The following is an 18,517-nucleotide window of genomic DNA, read 5'->3' on the forward strand; positions in this document are numbered from 1 at the left end:
AGAGTCGGAGGAGGACTATGCCAGTAGGGATAGCAAGACTACCAGCCCGCAATCCTGGCGATTTTGCCCATCACTGTCCCCTTCCCCTGCTAGGAGGGGCTTCGCACTCTTCCTGTGAACGCCCGCCGTTCTGCGGCAGCTGGCGTGCACTAGAACCCCACGGGGACCCGCGTCACCAGCCACTGCGCTAAGAGACCCCGCATTGCGGCTGCGCGCACGCGCTCGCTTTGGGGGGTGGGGAGGCGAGTATGTGCACCGCGCGCGCTTCCCGCCCTCGTTGCCCCAAATCTCCGGGCGCTGCAGTCTCCTCGCTCCCACCCCCGCCTTTGCACACACCTCGCCGCTGTCTGGTGAGCGGTGATGGAGAAGGTGCCCAATGTCCGTGGCGAGGCAGGGACTGAGCTGTGGAGACGCGAGAGAGGGAGGGAAGGGAGAAGCTTACCACCGCCCGGCTGCTGCAGCATCTGCCTCCACACAAAGCTCACTGCCAAGCCAACCGGTTGGCAGGAGGCCAGGAGACCCCCGCCCTCCTGCTGGCTGCCTCAGCTGTCTCCAGCACTGGGGCAGATTATGCCCCTGGCGGTCTCGGCGCTGCTCCCCTCCCCCACGGACCATCAGACGGGTGAAATGGTGGGCAAGCCATGCACATTTCATTTAGGAGATCTAGAAGCCCCGGGAAGCTCCCGGATTCCCAGCCAGGTGGGGTCTCACAGTCCCGGAGACCCCACCTCTTCTCCCCTCTCATTACTTGAAAGAACTTCTGGCCAAGAACAAAGGGAAAGGAACGTCACCAGGTCCTTCTGTAATGCTTCTGGGCCTTTGGACAGCAGGCTGGCCTTCCCCAATCAAGTAGGACCAGTTTGGTCCCTCAGAGTGGCTCCCATGTGTGTGGAGCTAGGGTTCTGACAGGGTCCTGGATGGTAACACAAAGCCAATGTTGCTCAGGTGCCGAGGTCTTGGTGCTCTCTCTCCTGTTTTGTGCCAAGGGGTTGGGGGTATTTCAGCATGGAGGCCTGCAGAAGCAATAACTCAGTCTTGGAAGCAGGTGCCCCAAAAGGTTTGATGTGGCCTAGGACCCAGGGGTGTGTTTGTTATGAGGTGGTCAGGCTACATCCCTCTCATGGCATCCCGCTCTGCTTCCATTAGTCATAAGCACCAAGAGGTAGACGTGACTTTCTGGGCTTCCAGGGACCAGCAGATGTTTTGTGGGCATTGCTCAGCCTGAGACTCTGCTTTCACGACAGGCCCTACACTGGTCCCAGCATCCTTAGGTTCTACTCTAGTAAGGCAGACTGGGTCACTCTGGGAGAGTTCCACTCCCCATTTGTTCTGCAAAGCTGAAACCGGATTTCCTGAACAGGAGCCCCTGGTCACCCTGCCCTTCTCTGTTACATTCTGCAGGTCATCAGCTCCTACTGGCTCCAGCCTCAGCCAGGGATGCTGCCAAGACAAGCATGGTGCTCCCAGGCAGTGCTGCCAGGGTGCAGAGGCCTGCTGACCCCAAAGCACCTCCGGGAGAGTTCACGGGCCAGGATGGCAGCCAGGCATCCTGTGGCTGTGGGGGCAGGGGCAGGGATAAGGCTGGGTTGAACACCGAGTTCTAGAAAGCCCTGTATGTATAGGGTCTGAACCAGCAGCCAAAGAAGGAAGGCTGACATCAGAAGTCAGCATGGTTACTGTGTGTGAGCGGTACCCAGGGATTGTTGCAGCTTCCAACAAAGGTACCCACAGACTGTTGCTTCTATGACCTCCCCAGATACTTAGGCCTAGGTCTTGGATTTGCACCCTCTGAAAAACTCCACCCAGGGCGTGCCAGCTCTCAGGCATCTTGCATCATGCCCAGGTAGGGGAAGGCAGGCAGCCTCTAATCCTGGAGCCCCTTAGCTTGTCTTTGCCATATTTTTCCTGCAGAGATTTTGTTGCCCCCGGGTGAAAGAAGCCTGCCCATCAATTCAAGGCCAAGGCCACCAACTCTGGAAGCCCTCCTCTCCTCCATGGCTAGCAACTCCTACCACCTCCTTTGCAGTGTCCTTCCAGCCACAGTCATGAGCTCGGGGCTGTCTTAAAAGTTGCACAGGGTAGAGGCTTAAACCAAAACAGCCAAGAAGCTTCGCTGACGGGAGTGGCGAGCTTGGGGGAGACATGGCTAGTTATCTCAGGCACACAGCCTGGCCACCCAAGCCTCTGAATCTGAATAAAGCCTGGGCCTGAGGTGCTCCCACGGCACCCACGCTGCTGTTCTTTCCAGGAGGCGTGGGGCTGGGCTGTGCCTCCAGGACCCCCTCTTCTTCCTGTAGCAAATAGAGAAGCTGCACTAGGGAACAGTAGCTGTTTGGACTTGCTGCCGGGGCCCTCACAACTCCCAGGAGCTTGTTGAACTACTTGGACACCTTGACAGGAGTGACAGCCACAAGCCAGCCTCACATATTTCATCTGTCCCCAAGAGAGGCTGAATGAAGATGAGGTGAGCCAGTGACCAGACACAGGCTAGCCAATGGTATACACTCAGTCCTATGGGAGGACTCAGCAGGTCCTCCCTTGACCGACCTGACACCCCTTCCTGTCCCCCTCTTCCAGCATTTATACGTTTATAACTTTTACGTTTATGCACCAGCTCTTCTCCCTCTGTACCCAACAAGGTAACCAGAACACCATTCTTACCGTCCAATGACAGCCAGTCGTGCTGAGAAGAAGGGAGTGTGGGCAGAGCCCGAGCTTTGTACTCAAACACCACTGAGTTGGAGATGATCTGGTTGTTGAAGGCAACTTGTAGGGTCACGAGACCCGTGTCATGGGCTGAAAGTCAGAAAGAGAGAGGTCAGGGTGAGGTCCCCTTCTCGTTACCTCCTTTCAGTTAACAACCAAGTATTCCCCCTGCCCATGCCTGCCTATCCCACAAGGCCCAAGGGTGACACTTCTGGGAAAACTCTTGGCTCCAGATTCAGCAGGTGGCTGGCTGGGATGCCCAGAGGAACCTCTGCCTGTTTGTTTATTGTTGTTTGTTTGTTTGTTGTTTAAGACAGGTTCTCCTGTGTACCCTAGTTTGCCTGGAACTGTGTAGATCAGGCTGGTCTCAAACTCCCAGAGATCTGTTTGCCTCAACCCCTGAGTTCTGGGATTAAAGGTGTGTGCCACCACACCTGGCGAGCCTCTGTGGTTTTAACTGTGCTCCCTGGGACGGGCAGGGACCTGAGCTCAGCGCAGGTAGCTTGTCCCATCCATCCTTCCCAGGGTCAGGAACATCTGGGATTTGTATTTATTTTGCCTCTCCCTGCAGCCGTGTCCTGACTCACTTCATGTAACATCCTCCGTGTTTTAGGAGCTCCGTGGCCTCCTGCTGACAGCCCGAGTTTCATCCGTGGCTCTTACTGTGGCCCCTGTTGGCCTGAGATGCTGTGGGCCAGGTAGCTACTGAGCCAGAGATGCAATTTCAAATCTTACACTGCCTTCCAATGACTTTGGGAAAGCAGGAGCTTGCATTCTAGTGCAAACTCTGGGCTCAGTGATTCCTGAATGAGCTGAGCCAATGGATGAAATGTTCTCATTAGGGCAGAGAAAAGCCAGCTGGAGGTGGAGACCTACTTCTGCTGGGATGGAGGCTGCTGTTCTCTGGTCTCCATCAATATCTTGGGGGCTGTACTGTGGTCCCCAAAGATGTCCGTAGGCAGTGGTGGCGATGCTAGGGCTTCTTCCCCTAATAGGGGTCAGGTTATGTTTCTGGGCACTGCTTTTATGGAGCTGGGACACCAATACTCAGGGCCTCCCCGACCGGATTTCCAGGGAGGACGCACAGGATCATGTTACTGTTTGGGCTCTTGGCTTTCAGAAGCCTACGGGCATGAGGAAGCCATCCAAGTCAGCTGCTCCTGAGGACAGGGTGAAGCTCTGGCTTCTCTCAGAGGACATCTGCAGATCCCACTTCCGATGGGAAACCCAACTCATTGGCCATGGCCTCTCTCCAACTGATGTGTATGTAGAAAGCAGGGCTTGGGGATCTCACTCTCTAAGTGTGACCAGGAAGTTTTCCTGCTCTGCTCCAGGACACAACCCTGAAGGATGAATGGGTTCCATGGTAGTGGGGGTCATGTGGGACGTCCCATGGTGCTTCTCTGGACAGGGATCCCCAACGGTATCCAGAGTCTTCTGCCATCTGACTACATCCCTGGGCAAAACTCCAAGATTGTGGTTACTATTCTCTCCTACAGACGTGCCTGGTTTACCAACAGGAAGGAAGGGCTGTGGGAACTCTTCATTCGATCCCATGGAACTCTGCTCTCAAGGTGGGGAAGCTGTAGTGCCTGGTGTCCAGTGTCCCAGCAGAGGACCCTCTCCCATCTCTCTTTTGTCACTGTCCTGGCATCTAGACAACTCACAGGACTGCTTAATGTCTCAGAGTCTCCGGCATTCCCACTATCCCCGAGAGATGCGGTGCAGGGGCCCCAGCCACGGTGTTGAAGACAGCAGACCTGTCTCCCTGATTTTCTTCTTCCCTCAGCCAATCAGCAGTTCCTGGCCCCATGCATCCATCCCCCTGTCTCCACTGCTTCTGCTCTCATCAACCACCAGCCCTTGCCTGGGCTGACACAGTGGCCTCCTGTTCCCGATGCAAAGGCGAGGGGTGGAGGGGGTGTACGGGGACAGAGGGGGCCTGGCTTAGAGGAGGTGGCCAGGGGAGTCTTCTTTCTTAAAGCCACCCTTAGGCCTGTTCCCCTGGCTTTCCCATTTAGGTTATTGTTCCTCCTAACCCATCCTCTCAGAATAATCTTTTATTCTTTATTTTTAAAGACAGGGTCTCACTATATAGCCTTAGCCAGGTTGTAACTCACTCTGTAGACCAGGCTGGCCTTAGACTAAGAGATCCACCTGCCTCTGCTCCCCAGTGCTGGGATTAAAGGTAGATGTCAGCACACCCCACATTCAGAATCATCTTTTAAATACATAATTTAGAACAAATCATTCTGCTGCCTAAAACCATCGACTTCCCATGCGAGTACAATTAAATCAGACTCCAATTTGCCAAACCTCTCCCTGCCTCGGGGCCTCTGTGCTCCCTGCATCCTCTCTGCCTGGTGTGACACTTTGTTCCACCCTTGCCAAGACTGGCTCCGTGCCATCTTTCTTCTGCCAGCCTCCGGGGGAGGCGCCTCCCCATGTCTGAGAAGGAGCTGCTACGGTGTATAGCCTCTCTCCACTTGCCCTCACTGTATCTTTTAGTTCTACGGTGTATAGCCTCTCTCCACTTGCCCTCACTGTATCTTTTAGTTCCTCCGTTATCTCCCTGTGGCGGGTGTCAACGCCCAGCAGCTGAGACCCTGCCTGTGCAGCTCTTCACACTCAGTGTCCCAGTCAACGTCCAGATCCTGTTTGATCACCCCTAACTCTGCTGAGTGAGCTGTTCTGACACGTGTTCTATTCACTTTGGTTTCCTCTTTTGCCTTCTGAGGACTTCCTAGGAGACCAGGTGGGGTGTGCAAGCCGGCAGACATCTTGGTAGACCTCTCTGCCTGCTGTTTCTACTCCACCGCATCACCTTGCTCGGCAGCCTGACTTGACTGACAGCCTCCAGGCTCAGGACAGTCTCAGGTCTAGTGTCTACTGTTGCAGCGGTGTGTGAACTTGGAGGAGCTCTGTTCTCGGCCAGGTTTGGTTTTGCCCAGGCAGGTGCACCAGGCTGCCAAGCGTTTGGCATTTGTGTTCTCTGTGCCTCCTCTCTCTTCCCAGTCTCAGCCTCTAAGGTGGCCTGGCTTGTGTTCACCTGCCTTCAAGTCCCTTTTTGTTGGCAAGGCCAGTTTGGTTCTAGTGTCTGGTGTTTATCCTTTACCATGCACTTCAGTTTCCTCTGGGAGACCCCATGATGACATCCCTAGCAGCTGGTATCACCTCCCAAGGACGAGGTTGGTTGACTTGACTTAGCCTCTTTGCACTAGAAGCTCTTTGAGTCAGGTGCCCCTGGGGGCTTCAGTCTAGGCATTCAGTCAATCCATGGCAAATGACTTACAAATGATTTGGAAATGATGAAATAATGAATGAACCAACCAATCAATATACCCAACAGGACCTGTTTCAATCTGGATGTTAAGACTGATATATCCTCATGGGGCATGCTCTGTGAGGTTGGCTGCCAACAGGAGGTGCCCAGCAGTCAGACCATGGCATTGAGCCTCAAGTTTTGTGGCATCTGGTTGGAGACAGGGTATTTTAGAAGCACCCCAGTGACTAGGCAAGACAGTTGCCTGGGTCGTCTCTGTGTATTAGCAGTGCAGTGAAGTCAGGAGAATTACCTGAAGAGACCGGAAGAGCCCTGGTTCCCTCTCCTCACCATGGCCTTTATGAGAGAAGTGCCAGAGGCAAGAGCTTCATGACCCTTGGTCATTTCATGCTCCCAGCCATCTGGAAGGAGGTCTCCAAAGACAGAAGGTCAGAGGTACTGATCTCCAAGGTAAACACAGATGTCATGTGGCTGACCAGGACATACCTGGGTAGGACTGATGACAGCCCCCAGAATCCTCAGGGTCCTGACCTGGGATACCACACAGAGGTCAAAGCCCAGTCCTTTGTCAGGAACCTGAGGCAAGGTCTAGGTATTTAGCCAGGCACAGGAAATGGCATCTATTTATAGGCCAGGCAAGTCTTCTTCCACAGCAGGTGCACAGTGGACAGTTTAATAGCATGCTGCCCTCTCTTCTTCTGTGCTGGGATGGGCTGTCTTAGCCCAGGGTGGCCATCTGGATGGCTTCTGTCCAGTTTCAGCAGGGTTGCTGGGAGGACCTGAGGACCTCCGGAGACAGCCCTGGAGCTGGTGAGAGCTGGGTCAGCAGGAGGAGGCTGCTGTAGGCACCGGCCCTGAGGTATGCAGCGTGAAGGAGGTGCTCGACTGAGCTGGGAACTGGATGCCAACCCCCTGAAGCAGGGTGTTCTGATCTGGTGGGTTGCAAAGGTTGTAAAGTGGAGGGGGAGAGGAAGAAGAAGAAGAAGGGGCCCAGGAGGAAGATGAGAGGGGGGAGGGGCAGGAAGAGCAGGGAAAGGGAGAAGAGGTAGAAGTGGAAGAGAAATGGTTGGTTTGTGGACCCTAGAGTGTCTCAGAGGGGACAGGGCGAGCGAGCGAGATGGCAAGCACTGAGGAGACCACAGCAGAGTGAAGGGGATCCCTGTCGGCCTGCACAGCCCTGGCCAGCGGGCTTCCGCCCACCCGGGAGTTTCCACTTTCCTTCCCCATCCTGACCTCTCTCCTAGGAGCACTCTCCTCTCGCGAGCTCTCCGGCTTCAGACAACGTAGGCTGTCCCTCTGCCTCCCCCGCCCCATCCTCCTTCTTCTGCCCAGGCCAGATGGACAAGCTGTCCACAAAGCTGGGGATGTGGGAGGTTGAGACAAAGATTTTCCCAGTCCCACCCAAGTGAACAGAAGCTCTTGTTTCTCAAACTGCTTTCAAATTCCTGGAGCCTCAGACACTCCTTCACGGACCTCCAGTAGCTCAAGGACCTTTGCTAGCCTTGAGGACACACAGGACTAAGAAAAGCACAGTCTCCTGCCTTCCTGGGGCCCACAGGCTAATGGGGAAGTAGATATGTTCAGAGGCCAAGGATGACTTAGCCAGACAGAGGTACCAATCTAAGTAGACCATAGCACCCTAAACTGATACGATATCATAAGCTGTTGCCAAAATGGAATGACACAATGATAAGACATTGGTAACAGTAAAACTAAACATTCAATAACCAAAAAATTCAGCATAAAGGCACAGTGACTCTGAGATGCTCCTGGAAGTGCATGTCCATGTTGGATCAAGGGACTTTACTGCAGCCTTGGTTCTGAACACATAACATGTGTGGTTTGCTCTGCATGGCTGTCATGGCACATGCCACCAGCAAGTGCTGCATGAAACATCTCAGCTCTGATCTGAGACTTGCCTGTTATGAACTGCAGTGGTTTTTGCTGTACATACCAAGTCCTTTGCTCTTACGAAACATGGTTTAATTACCGAAAACAGAGACTGAATATTTCCTGTCATTCCTCAGCATGTCAGTGTTAAATTAGTCCATTTGGATTGTGTTGCATGTTAGAATGTTTGCTTTTAGAGCTTGCTTTTTGAGTTGCTGATCAGTTTCATTAAAAAAAAATCATTAAATGGACTTAGGACAGAACTTCCAATAGTTTCTAAAGTGGCCTTAAATAAATTTCTGCCATTTTGTACTACATATTTATGTAAATTGGCATTCTCAACATTGATTATTATAAAATCAAGATATTGATCAACTGGAAAATACTGAAGATGTTCTATACCCTTTAGTATTAAATATCCAAGATTTTTTTCCCAAACAGGATTTCCCTGTGTAGCCCTGGCTATCCTGGAACTAGCTCTGTAGACCAGGCTGACCTCGAACTCACAGAGATCTTCCTGAGTGCTCAGATTAAAGGTGTGTACCACCACTGCCTGGCCAAATAGCCAAGATTTAATACTTTGTGGAAAAATAAGCAAACCCATCCATTTTGTTAGTATGCAAATTTGATTTAATCTTTAATAGATGATAAAATTATAGGAATACCAAATAATTATCTTAAAATAAATTTCTTTATGGTTTGTTATCAGTGTCTGACTTATTTGCCAAGTTTACATGCCTGGATAGCTGAGGTCCCTTAGAAAGGTCTCAGATAAACAGGGGTGAGGAAGACCTCATGAATTAGATGATGCTGAAACCTGGGGATGAGGGAGGGAGAAGACAGAGCCACAGAGGGCGTGGGTTTCTGGCTGGCTTCCCATGAGCCTCTGAGACCTCGAAACCAGAAACATAGTATGTGTGCTTACCTCTTTAGTGTTATTCTTAGAGTGACACCCCACCCTACCCAGTTCCCCACGGTCTCGGTGCATAGAAGGCTGCCCTGAGCTTCTCTAACCTGCCCTGTGCCCTGGATGAACAAGTATTGTGACTGCAGGGCTCTGAGCTCCCTGTGTGTCAGGCTGGCCTGGGCTGGGGCAGGAGCAAGGTCAGTCCGGCTGTGGACCAGATCTTGTCTGTCACCTTGGAGCAGCCCCAGCTGGGGCCATCTTGGCTACGTCACCTGACGAATTGGGTCTTTAAATAGTCCCTTTGCTACGTTTTCTTCACAATCCCCACTGAGCATGCCTGGTGTTCCCAGTTGATACAGGGTCCATGAGCCCTAGTTGATGATGTAATAGACCGCGTGGGCACTTCTTCACGGCTGAGGAAAGCACGGTAACGACATGACTTGCTCAAGGTCACCTCAAGGCTGACCCAGAGTCTACTGTCCCGTCCTCCCCTCCCCGCCTCCTCACCTGGGCAGTAGCAACGCAGCACCCCAGGCTGAATCAGGGATGCCGGCACGGAGATCTGGTCAAACAGGCAACTGTAATTATTGCTGGCTTCTTGCCATGGGCCTGTGATGAGGACCTTCACTCCGCCCTGCGGAGAGAGAACAGAGATGGGGCGGTGCCACAGGGGAGGGGACGCAGCACAGGGGAGGTCCCCGCACCAAAGCACCGCACGCACGCACGCTCAGATGGAGAGGGGTGAGGGCTGCTGGATAAGCATGCAGAGTCCCAGCCCATATCCCACCATCCCAATAAGCCCTCACTTCTGAGAGACCTCTTCTAGGAGAGAGGCCTGCAGCTGTCCTGAGCCCAGAGGCCTTCCTCAGCTGGTATCCAGCACCCTGACCCTGTCGAGTGTAGCTCAGAGTTCCATGACACCAGTTGGAAGCAAAGCTTTTCACGCTTTAGCCCATTGGGGCTTCTGAGAACCAGCCAGCAGGGTCCCCAGGAAGGAAGCCAGGGGACACAGGAGACTTTCAGTCATGCATGTAGGGAGAGGTGGAGGGGACTCAGATTTGAAAACAGTGTCCCCACCAAGGGACAGATGTCCTGGAGGAAACTGAAGGGAAACCCAGGACCCCCAGGGTGTGGTAGGGAAGCAGCTTAGGAAGTGAGGGGGGCGAGGAGGTGAAGAACACGGGAAGAGAAAAATGGAGTGAGCATTCAGAATTCAGATACAGCCCTCGGGACTGCGCTGAGGCCTGGGATCCAGGCTGAACCTCCATTCTCTGCTTGCTGTGTTGCTCAGGGCGCCTCGAGCTGGGTAAACATGAAGAATGGTCCCCTCACTGGCATTCCTGCTCCTCACATGCAGGCACCAGCCTGGAAGCCTAGCTAGGGCCTTAGCTGACCTTCCTCAGCTCCAGTGGACGGAAAGGCTGGGCTCTCCCTAACCTGCTCTGGCCAGCAGGAATGCCCCAGAACAAGCAGCCTCATGTGGCTGCTCCCAGGAAATCTCTTACAGGGCCATTGTTCCCGATAGTGATTAATGGCTCTCTCTCTCTCTCTCTCTCTCTCTCTCTCTCTCTCTCTCTCTCTCTCTCTCTCTCTCTCTCTCTCTCTCCTGAGCCCCAGGTGGAGGAGGCTAGAGGTCCCCTACTTACGGCTTAGCCAAGAAGAGAGGCAGGTCACTCGGGGTGGAGGGATGCTCTGCCCAGGGATGCAGAGGGCAGGGGCGCTGGCCTCTGGCTCTCCTGGCTAACCTTGGATAGACCCACCCCAGAGGCTCATCCACCCCACCCCCAAACAAGTAAACACCTTTCCCTGCAGGGGGGCGGAGAGCTGTGCTGGCCAGAGTGGAGAGCGCCACCTGGTGGCCTGGCTAGAGAAGGCTGAGAGGCGCTCCAGGAGCTGAAGCGAGGCTGAGACCAAGGTTAGGAGCCTGCGGCAGCCAGCGAGTGAGCTCTGACTGACTTCCCCACCGATCCAAGCCAGGCCCTAGTCCTCTGCTGCTACCCCAGGCCAGCCAGACTCTATCTTCTATTCATTCCCTCGTTCTCGCCTGCTCTCCTTAACCCTTGCCTGTCCCTGCCTGGAGGGAGCTCCAAACCCCTACCCATCTTTGCTCTCAAGGCCCCCTCCTCCTACAATGTTCCCTGGAACCCAGACTTAGGCATGGCAGGACTGGCCTTGGGCATAAAAAGTAGCAGATACTGTTTACCATGATGGTATTTTGGGGCTATGTGTGGCCCAGAGCCAGCAAAATTGCCCTTGTCGGGAAGGTCCCCCACCCTGTGCTGGCAAACAAGCCTTCCTCTGGGTGGGATGTCTAGATTAGGTCATTTTACTGTAGAGTCACCTAGATTTGGAGGCAGTGGAGAGAGCTCAAGACAGAGTTCCACAACCAGAATGCACTCCCCCCATCTTGGATTATTTATAGTTTTGCCTGCATGTATTTGCATGTGTACCATGTGTGTGCCTGGTGCCCTCGGAGGTCAGAAGAAGGCACTGGATCCCTTGCAACTGGAGTTGCGTATGGTTGTGAGCCACCACATGGTGCTCCCTGCACCACCACATGGGTGCTCCCTGCACCACCACATGGGTGCTCCCTGCACAAGGAGCAGTGCTCCTAGTGGCTGAACCCCCTTCTCGGCTCCCAGTGCTCTTGCCCTGGGGAACTGTGTGACCTCAGGCAAGTGGCCCACCCCCTCTGGTGGCTGTGGTTTCGGGGACCATCCTTTTCTGAACAGCTCCACGAAGTAGATTCAGGGCTCTGTCACAGTGCTGGTGTGAGTTGGAGTGGCTGCCTGGGTGTGATGCCCTGCTCTGAGCCTGGTCCTCCCATGAACCCCGGGGAACGGGAGAAGGCTGGCTTCAAAAGGCCACAGACAGTTACCCTGTGAGAAAGGGGGAAAACCATAATAACCACATCCACAGCTGCTGGCGTGACGCCGGGTTGCTGCGGGGGAACAAAGGACTGCGGAAATGACTGGAGAACTTCAAGATCGTCTCCATGGCAACTGCCGCAGGACGCCTCAGCATCCATCAGTTCCAGGGACGGTTCCCATGGCAACCACTCGCCTGGCTGCACTGAATCATTTGTGATGTGTGCGTGCCTGACAGTCTAATTGCAGCTTCTGCCTGGTGCAGCAGGGGCCAGTGGCAGGAGATGATGCAGGGAGAGGGGTTAGGGAGGGGCAGGGGTGCTGTCTGAAGTGTGCGACCTGCGAGTCCTGAGATGAAGGGCCTTGCGTTCCAATGTACCCTGGGCAGAGGCTGAGGCACAGAGAGCATTGGGGGGCGGGGGGTGTTCTATGTATGTGGCATGGTGTAGTGTGTGTTACGTGTGTTGTGTGGTATAGTATGCGCCTTGTATTCTGGGCATGGTATACACAGTATGCATATATTGCATGCTCACTCTGTGTGTGTGTGTGTGTGTGTGTGTGTGTGTGTGTGTGTGTGTGTGTGTTGGGGACCAGCTGAGAGACATGGGAGCGGAGGCAGGAGAGAAGCACACTCAGGAAGAGCCAGCAGGCCAGGCTAGGCGTGGCCTGCCTGGGAACCATTGCAGCTTAAAGTTGGTGGGGGTGGTGTGCCAAGTGACCACATAGCGAGGTCCCAGCTACAGGGCTTGCTACAGAGTTCTTCCTGAGCTTGCCAGAGCCCTCTTCAAACCAGGCTCCTGATGACGTCAGCTTACACATGCTCCCTTATCAGCTGGCAGGGAAAGAAGGTACGATACCCAGAAATCATGCCAGCAAGGGGCTTGTGAGGAGACACAGTATCAGGAGGGAAATGCTACCTCTTACAGAACTGGGTGACCTCACTGTCGGCCTGGGAAGAGTGTCCTGGGCCTAGCAAGGAGGAAGCCACCTTGGAGACGTCACCATGAGGTCCTATTGGGCACAAAAATGGCTTTTCCCCTCTAATCAAATTGATTCTGCTTTGCTTCTGTTTCAGGGTGCCAGGAATTATCAGGGTTTCTGGAAGAGCAGGTTGGACACCCTGACTACTATTGCATTTGCCATCCTGGGCTGCCCTCTGGTGGAGAGCTGCTGAACTGACGGTCTCCAGGATTTGGTAGAAGGATGCATAGGTTGAAGAACTGAGAAAGCCAGGCTCGCTGAAGATCTCATCTCAGCAGAGGCTAGAGTGCTGGCCTGGGCGTGCACACTTGCAGACCAGGCAACAAGGCTATTCCACCTTCTAGGTGATATACAATGTGGACTGCAGGGTGCAGCGTGCAGCCTGCCTACAGGCTCCTATGAGGGCTGCTCCTCCCCAGTCTCAAGTGCACTCCCTCCCTTCTGTGTTGACAAGGAAACTCAGGCCCAGAGGGTCAGACCTCAGAGTCAGGTCAGAAGGCAGATATGACCTTCCCAGAATACACAGTACTTTTGTCTCTCCCTCCTGATCCCTTTAAATGCTTTCCCCAAGCCTCCTGGAGGAGGCTGCCCAGTGGGTCTCTGGGTGAGAGCAGCAGGAGGTACAATGATGTATGCTCAGGAGGGCAGGATGACAGTCAAGCCATACCAAGAAGAAGCCCAGTAGGGGCCTTCTGGGTGCCTCCCAGGGGGCTGGAGTGTGGCAGAGAGGAGGTGGACGGGGCTGGCTTCAACTGGGCACCTGATGCCTTTAGTCTCAGAGACTCCAGGGTCCCGTTGCTGCTTTACTTTTTTTTTTTTTTTTTTTTTTTTTTTTTTTTTTTTTTGAGGGGTTGTGTAGCTTTGGAACCTTCCCTGGAACTCACTCTGTATCCCAGGCTGGCCTTGAACTCACAGAGATCTGTCTGTCTCTGCCTTCCAAGTGCTGGGATTAAAGGCGTGTGCCATCACTGCCTGGTGCTGCTTTATTTACATTTTTTTAATTTAATTTTTTATGTGTATGGGTGGTTTGTTTGCATGGTGTTTATGTACCACGTGTAAGCATGGGCCAGAAGAAGGTGCTCAGATCTCCCAGGACTAGAGTTACAGACAGCTGTGAGCTGCCATGTAGGTGCTGGGAATTGAACCCTGGGTCCTCTGGAAGAGCAGCCAGTATTCTTAATCACTGAGCCATCTCTCTGGCCCTCCATGGCTCCCATTTTAGAGATGGGAAAGGTGGCAACTTCTCCAGCGTCGCTGGAGTATAAGGGTAGAACCAAACTTCACACCAGGCCAGCCAGTTCCAGCCCCATGCTCCCGACCATCACCTTCTGTAACGGTCTCACCACTTCCACCAACATCCTGTGGACACTCACGGGACCTTAGGGCAGCAGCTGCTCTGCCGAGACATCAGCCAGCTCTCCAGGCTGTGGGTCCAGAGGCCGGGCTGCAGCCTGTACCACTCTGATACCTTTCTGACCTGGGGCATTTGTGCACAGGTTGTCTTAGGTTGGCTTTACCGGGGGAGAGGAAGTCTGAACCTAGTCCCTGCCTGTCACCAGATGATGTGGCCAAGGAACCAAGAGTTTACAGGCAGCCACCCATGAGGTAAAGTGTCTGGTTCAGAGGATGTGCTGGTACAGCCAGGGAGGTCTTCAAGCTCTGCCACACGCAAGCAAGGTGTTCAGGGGATCTGGAGCCACATTGCCCCCCTTCCCAGTCCATTCTATTTTAGTGTCCCTGGGGCAAGACCTGGGTCTTCCTACAATCCTGTTGGAGCAGTAGTCTCTAAGGTCAGCTCCCTGGAAATCAGTCCTTGGGGAGGGAAGGACAGGCTGTGGCCTGGGTCATATGCCATGCTGATTTTATAGATGGCTGAGTGTTCCACAATTGTACCCTCTCTGTCCCTTTGGGTGGGAAGTTTCCCCATTTGCTTTAGTGAAGCCGAAGCTTAAACTATAGGGAGCAATAACCCCATGACTCTGGTGTTGATTTCTGGATGCTTTAAAAGTGGCACCAAGACATCGTCCATCCCCAAAAGAAGGGAGGGTGGAGAGAGAGGAAGGAAGAGCGGGGGACTAAACAGGAGGAAAGGAAAAGAGAAAAGAAAGAAAAGGGAAGGAAAGCCAAGGTTGTGGCCAGAACACAGCAGACTGCTCTGGTCAGAGCTGGGAAGGGCGACTTGCCCTCTGGGATAGCCCTGACTGGAAAACTCCTTGCTACAGAAAAGTCTGAGAGCCACTGCGGGAGGGAACAGCTTTGTGTTTCTGGTCAGAGCTCCATCCAAAGAATGGCCACATGCACACAAGCTTCCCGGGCTGCGCCACGGCGCAGGTGAGGTGGGTGGAGGCATCTCAAGCTTACCTCTGGGTAAGACCACTCTGGGGAGTAGTCAGTCACCATGAACACCCGTCCGGTCTGCTGCAGCATACCCAGGGTGCCCTGAGCAGAGGCAGCCGAGACCACCTCGGCGACATGCATGTAGGCCATGGTGCTGGCCCCGCCCTCGGCACTGCTCAGCTGCAGGCTGCCCTGTTGAGGGCTGCAGCAGGGAATACACATCTCCGCCTGGGTGAAGGGTGCACGTGCCCCATCTTCGGACTGTGAAAGTGCAGCGCTGTCCCCCGACACCAGCTGGTGCCCGTAGATTGTACCACTGCCCCCCTCAACAGAGATGAAGTCATTGATCAGGTCTGAGAACTGATTACTGAAGGAGATGTCAAAGTGGTCCAGGCTGAGCTCCATATTAGACGTGTTGCCCAGGCTGGGCTGGGCCACCGGGTAGAGTCCCTGCACCACATTGCTTGGGAGGATGGGGACACCACCTGCACTTCGGATCACCCCATTGGTCTCTGGTTGCAGGTAGTGCTCAGAGCCACAGGCCTGCAGCTCCCCAGACTTGAGGAGGACCTCGTTCCCTTCAGCTGCCTGCGAGGTCTCCATGGTAACCTCCCCTTCTGCCGTCATGGCCTGGAAGTTGGCCTGGAATTGCATGAGGTGCAGGGAGGACGTGGACTCTATCCGCGTTTCCACATGGCCACTGCAAGAGCTGGTTTGGGATGAGGCCTCCGTTTTCACTGTGGGCATCACAAAGGTGGGCCCAGAGTCGCTCAGGCTGCTGTGGGTATTCTGCTCAAGGGGTAGGGGTTTGCTGGCATCCTGCAGGAAGAAGCTGGGGGAGGGGGTCTGGTGGATATGGGGGCTGTGGCCCGTCTGGCTGAAGCTGGAAGCGTAGTCCTTGTTGGAGTCTATGGCACTGAAGTCCATCTGCTCAAGGGTGGTGCTGGGACTCAGGCCACCGCCCGATGGCAGGAGGCTGGATCCCGCAGTCAGGGTAAGGGAACTGGATGCTGCAGCTGCCGCTGAGGAAGAGTACGCTGCCTCTTTGGCCATCTGCTGCTCAAAGGAGGTGTCTTCGGTCTTGATCTCCTTGGTGAGGACGCTGGTGAAGCCAAAGCCCCTCTCCGAAGGCGGCGAGTGCCGGATATTGGTGCTAACCATCTCAGCTTTTAGGCCCCCACCCCCGTACGTCTGGCCCTGCTTTGGATTATTGAGGAAACAGTCAGGGTCAAAGTTCATGGTGGTTTCTGGAATCTTCCGGCCACCATCAAGGGTGGTGGAGAGGACCAGTTCTTCGGACACATTGGTGGGCAGCATGGACAGGCTATCTGAGCTGCCCGCGGTGGGGAAGGCAAACTTGTGGCCGTCAGAACTTACAGCCAGTACAAGGCCCTGAGAGGCATCAGGCGATAGGAGGTGGTGGTTGGGGCCAGCGGTGGGGGACATGGTGTACACGGCCTCATTAGTGACCTCTGACATGAACACTGTGGCACTTTGGGACAGTCCCCCCATCACAGAGGCCACTGCCATGCTGGACACACCTGTGACAACTGGGCTGTCGACCATGTCTGGGTCGCTGTTGAGCCCGCTGCTGATGGACACCGGGGAGCTCTGGGTGGTGTCGGGGACCTCCACCTGGTTGGTGGAGGAAACCTCCGTGCTGTTCTGGTGCAGCAGTGATGGCTTGGCCACCTTGCCGTTCCTCTTCTCCCGGCTTGTGCCCCTGCCGTGGCTGGGTTCATGTTTACCCTCTGACACGTCATTGTGCTGCACCTCGGAGTGGCCCCCGTAGCCCCCAGCCCGTGGCTCCACCTTCGGTGAGATGATGCGGTGTTTGGCACTGTTACACTTATGATGCACGCTGCTGCCCGCTCCTGTGGAGATGGGAGCAGAACACACACACACATATATGCATATACATATGCACACATGTACACACACACACACACACACACACACACAAAGTCAGAGCTGGGATTTTGGCTTATTCTTCTCCCAAGTAGCTAGAACCCTTTGCAATGTCCCCGTGCAGACCCCAGGCGGGACATAGACCACAATCCTTGGACACTTGGGATCCACTCCCACACCTGGAGCTCTGCCATGCCCTATGTGACCACCCTGCAATGACCAAATGATTTGATCCTGTTGCTCTTTTTCAAAAGCAGCAGGACGTGGTGTGTGGGAAGCCAGGGGGTGTGGGTGGGGTGTCACTTTTCAGCAGAGTCCTGTTCACCATCACAGACAGACACTGCTCATCTGGAAGGGCTCTTTCTGACCTGGACATCCCTGACACAGACATCCCAGGGTCTGTGACTATGTCTCCATGCCCAACCTAACTTCTCACACCTGATTCTGGCTGTGTAATGTTTCAAGAAACACATGACCTTCCAGACCCTTATTCTGGGAACCAGAAACCAGAGGTTGGCCCAGGGAGGTGGAGAATGAACCCCTGTCCAGGCCAGCTTTCAGACCCTAGAATCAAAAAGCATTCTAGACTCTGCTCTAGGGTAAGAATGTATTTATTTATTTTTTTTCAAGACAGGGTTTCTCTGTGGAGCCCTGGCTGTCCTGGAACTCATTCTATAGACCAGGCTGGCCTCAAACTCACTGAAATCCACCTGCCTCTGCTTCCCAAGTATTAGGATTAAAGGCATGTGCCACCACCTCCCAGCTTAAATATTTTTGTCACATTGAGTTTTGGCGTATGGGAATAGGGAGGGACATGTGTCATGGCATTGGTGTGGAGGTCAAGGGACAACTAACACAAGTTGGGTCCCTCCATCCCTAAGTAAGTTACAGACTCAGGGTAGCAGGCTTGTTGCAAGCACGTTCACCTACTGAGCCATCCTGCCAGCCCCTCCTGAAGGTCTTGGAGGTGACACTCTCCACCATTCAGTTAAGCCAGGACCTGTCCTCAACTCTTTGGAACTTTCACATTTTCAGGGATTACTCCTTCCATTCCATTAGATGGGTCATTTTGCTTTTGAGAAAAGGGTGAATTCTTCCTGATTCTGTTTCAGGCTAACCATCTAGACTCCTAAATGTGTGAAGTCTTCACAGGGCAGGGACTCAAATGATTGATGGAAGCATCTAATGAAGGTGGCCAGGAGAGTCAAGAGCCATACCCCACAAAGCAAATGCCATGGTCAGAAAAGCAGAGACCTTAGGGTGGAGTGTAGGATGCCTTCCCTTCTTGGAAGAGACGGAGGCCAAAGCCAGGTTTAGCTTGAGTGGTCCCCTTGACTCAGGACAAATGGTGACAAGCCTCAGCTGTTGGCCTGAGCCTCCTGCCAAGGCTTCCTAAGAACATGGTCCCCTCAGGCACCTGCAGTGTGTGGAGGCCCTGGACCCCAGACATCTCTACTCTTTGGGGGCAGCTGTGTGTTGCTCCTTGTCCCCACTGCCCCACTGGAAATTGCTCCCTCTTGTCCAAAGCAGACTATGATGTTGACTCTGGGGGGCCAGGACCAGGGTGAAGGGCCTGCTGGGTGCCTCTCTTAGCTGCCGTGATATCACCTGGCTCCTTGTCTCTTCTCTTTCTGGACA

General features: G+C 54.0%; 1 protein-coding gene across 12 annotated transcripts in view; it reads right to left on the bottom strand.

Moving 5' to 3' along the window:
- Positions 1-18,517, bottom strand: part of Camta1 (calmodulin binding transcription activator 1) — an 852,116-nt gene that overhangs the window by 70,863 nt on the left and 762,736 nt on the right. For all 12 annotated transcript variants that reach the window (XM_028883112.2, XM_037203217.1, XM_028883109.2 and 9 more), the window contains 3 exons: positions 14,996-16,845; positions 9,294-9,420; positions 2,662-2,796 (listed from right to left, as the gene is read on the bottom strand). In XM_028883112.2, coding sequence (XP_028738945.2) covers positions 2,662-2,796; positions 9,294-9,420; positions 14,996-16,845 — 2,112 coding nt within the window. The remainder of the gene's footprint in view (positions 1-2,661; positions 2,797-9,293; positions 9,421-14,995; positions 16,846-18,517) is intronic.

The sequence above is a fragment of the Peromyscus leucopus genome, chromosome 2 (genome assembly GCF_004664715.2).
Source record: "Peromyscus leucopus breed LL Stock chromosome 2, UCI_PerLeu_2.1, whole genome shotgun sequence".
In the NCBI taxonomy this organism is placed as follows: domain Eukaryota; kingdom Metazoa; phylum Chordata; class Mammalia; order Rodentia; family Cricetidae; genus Peromyscus; species Peromyscus leucopus.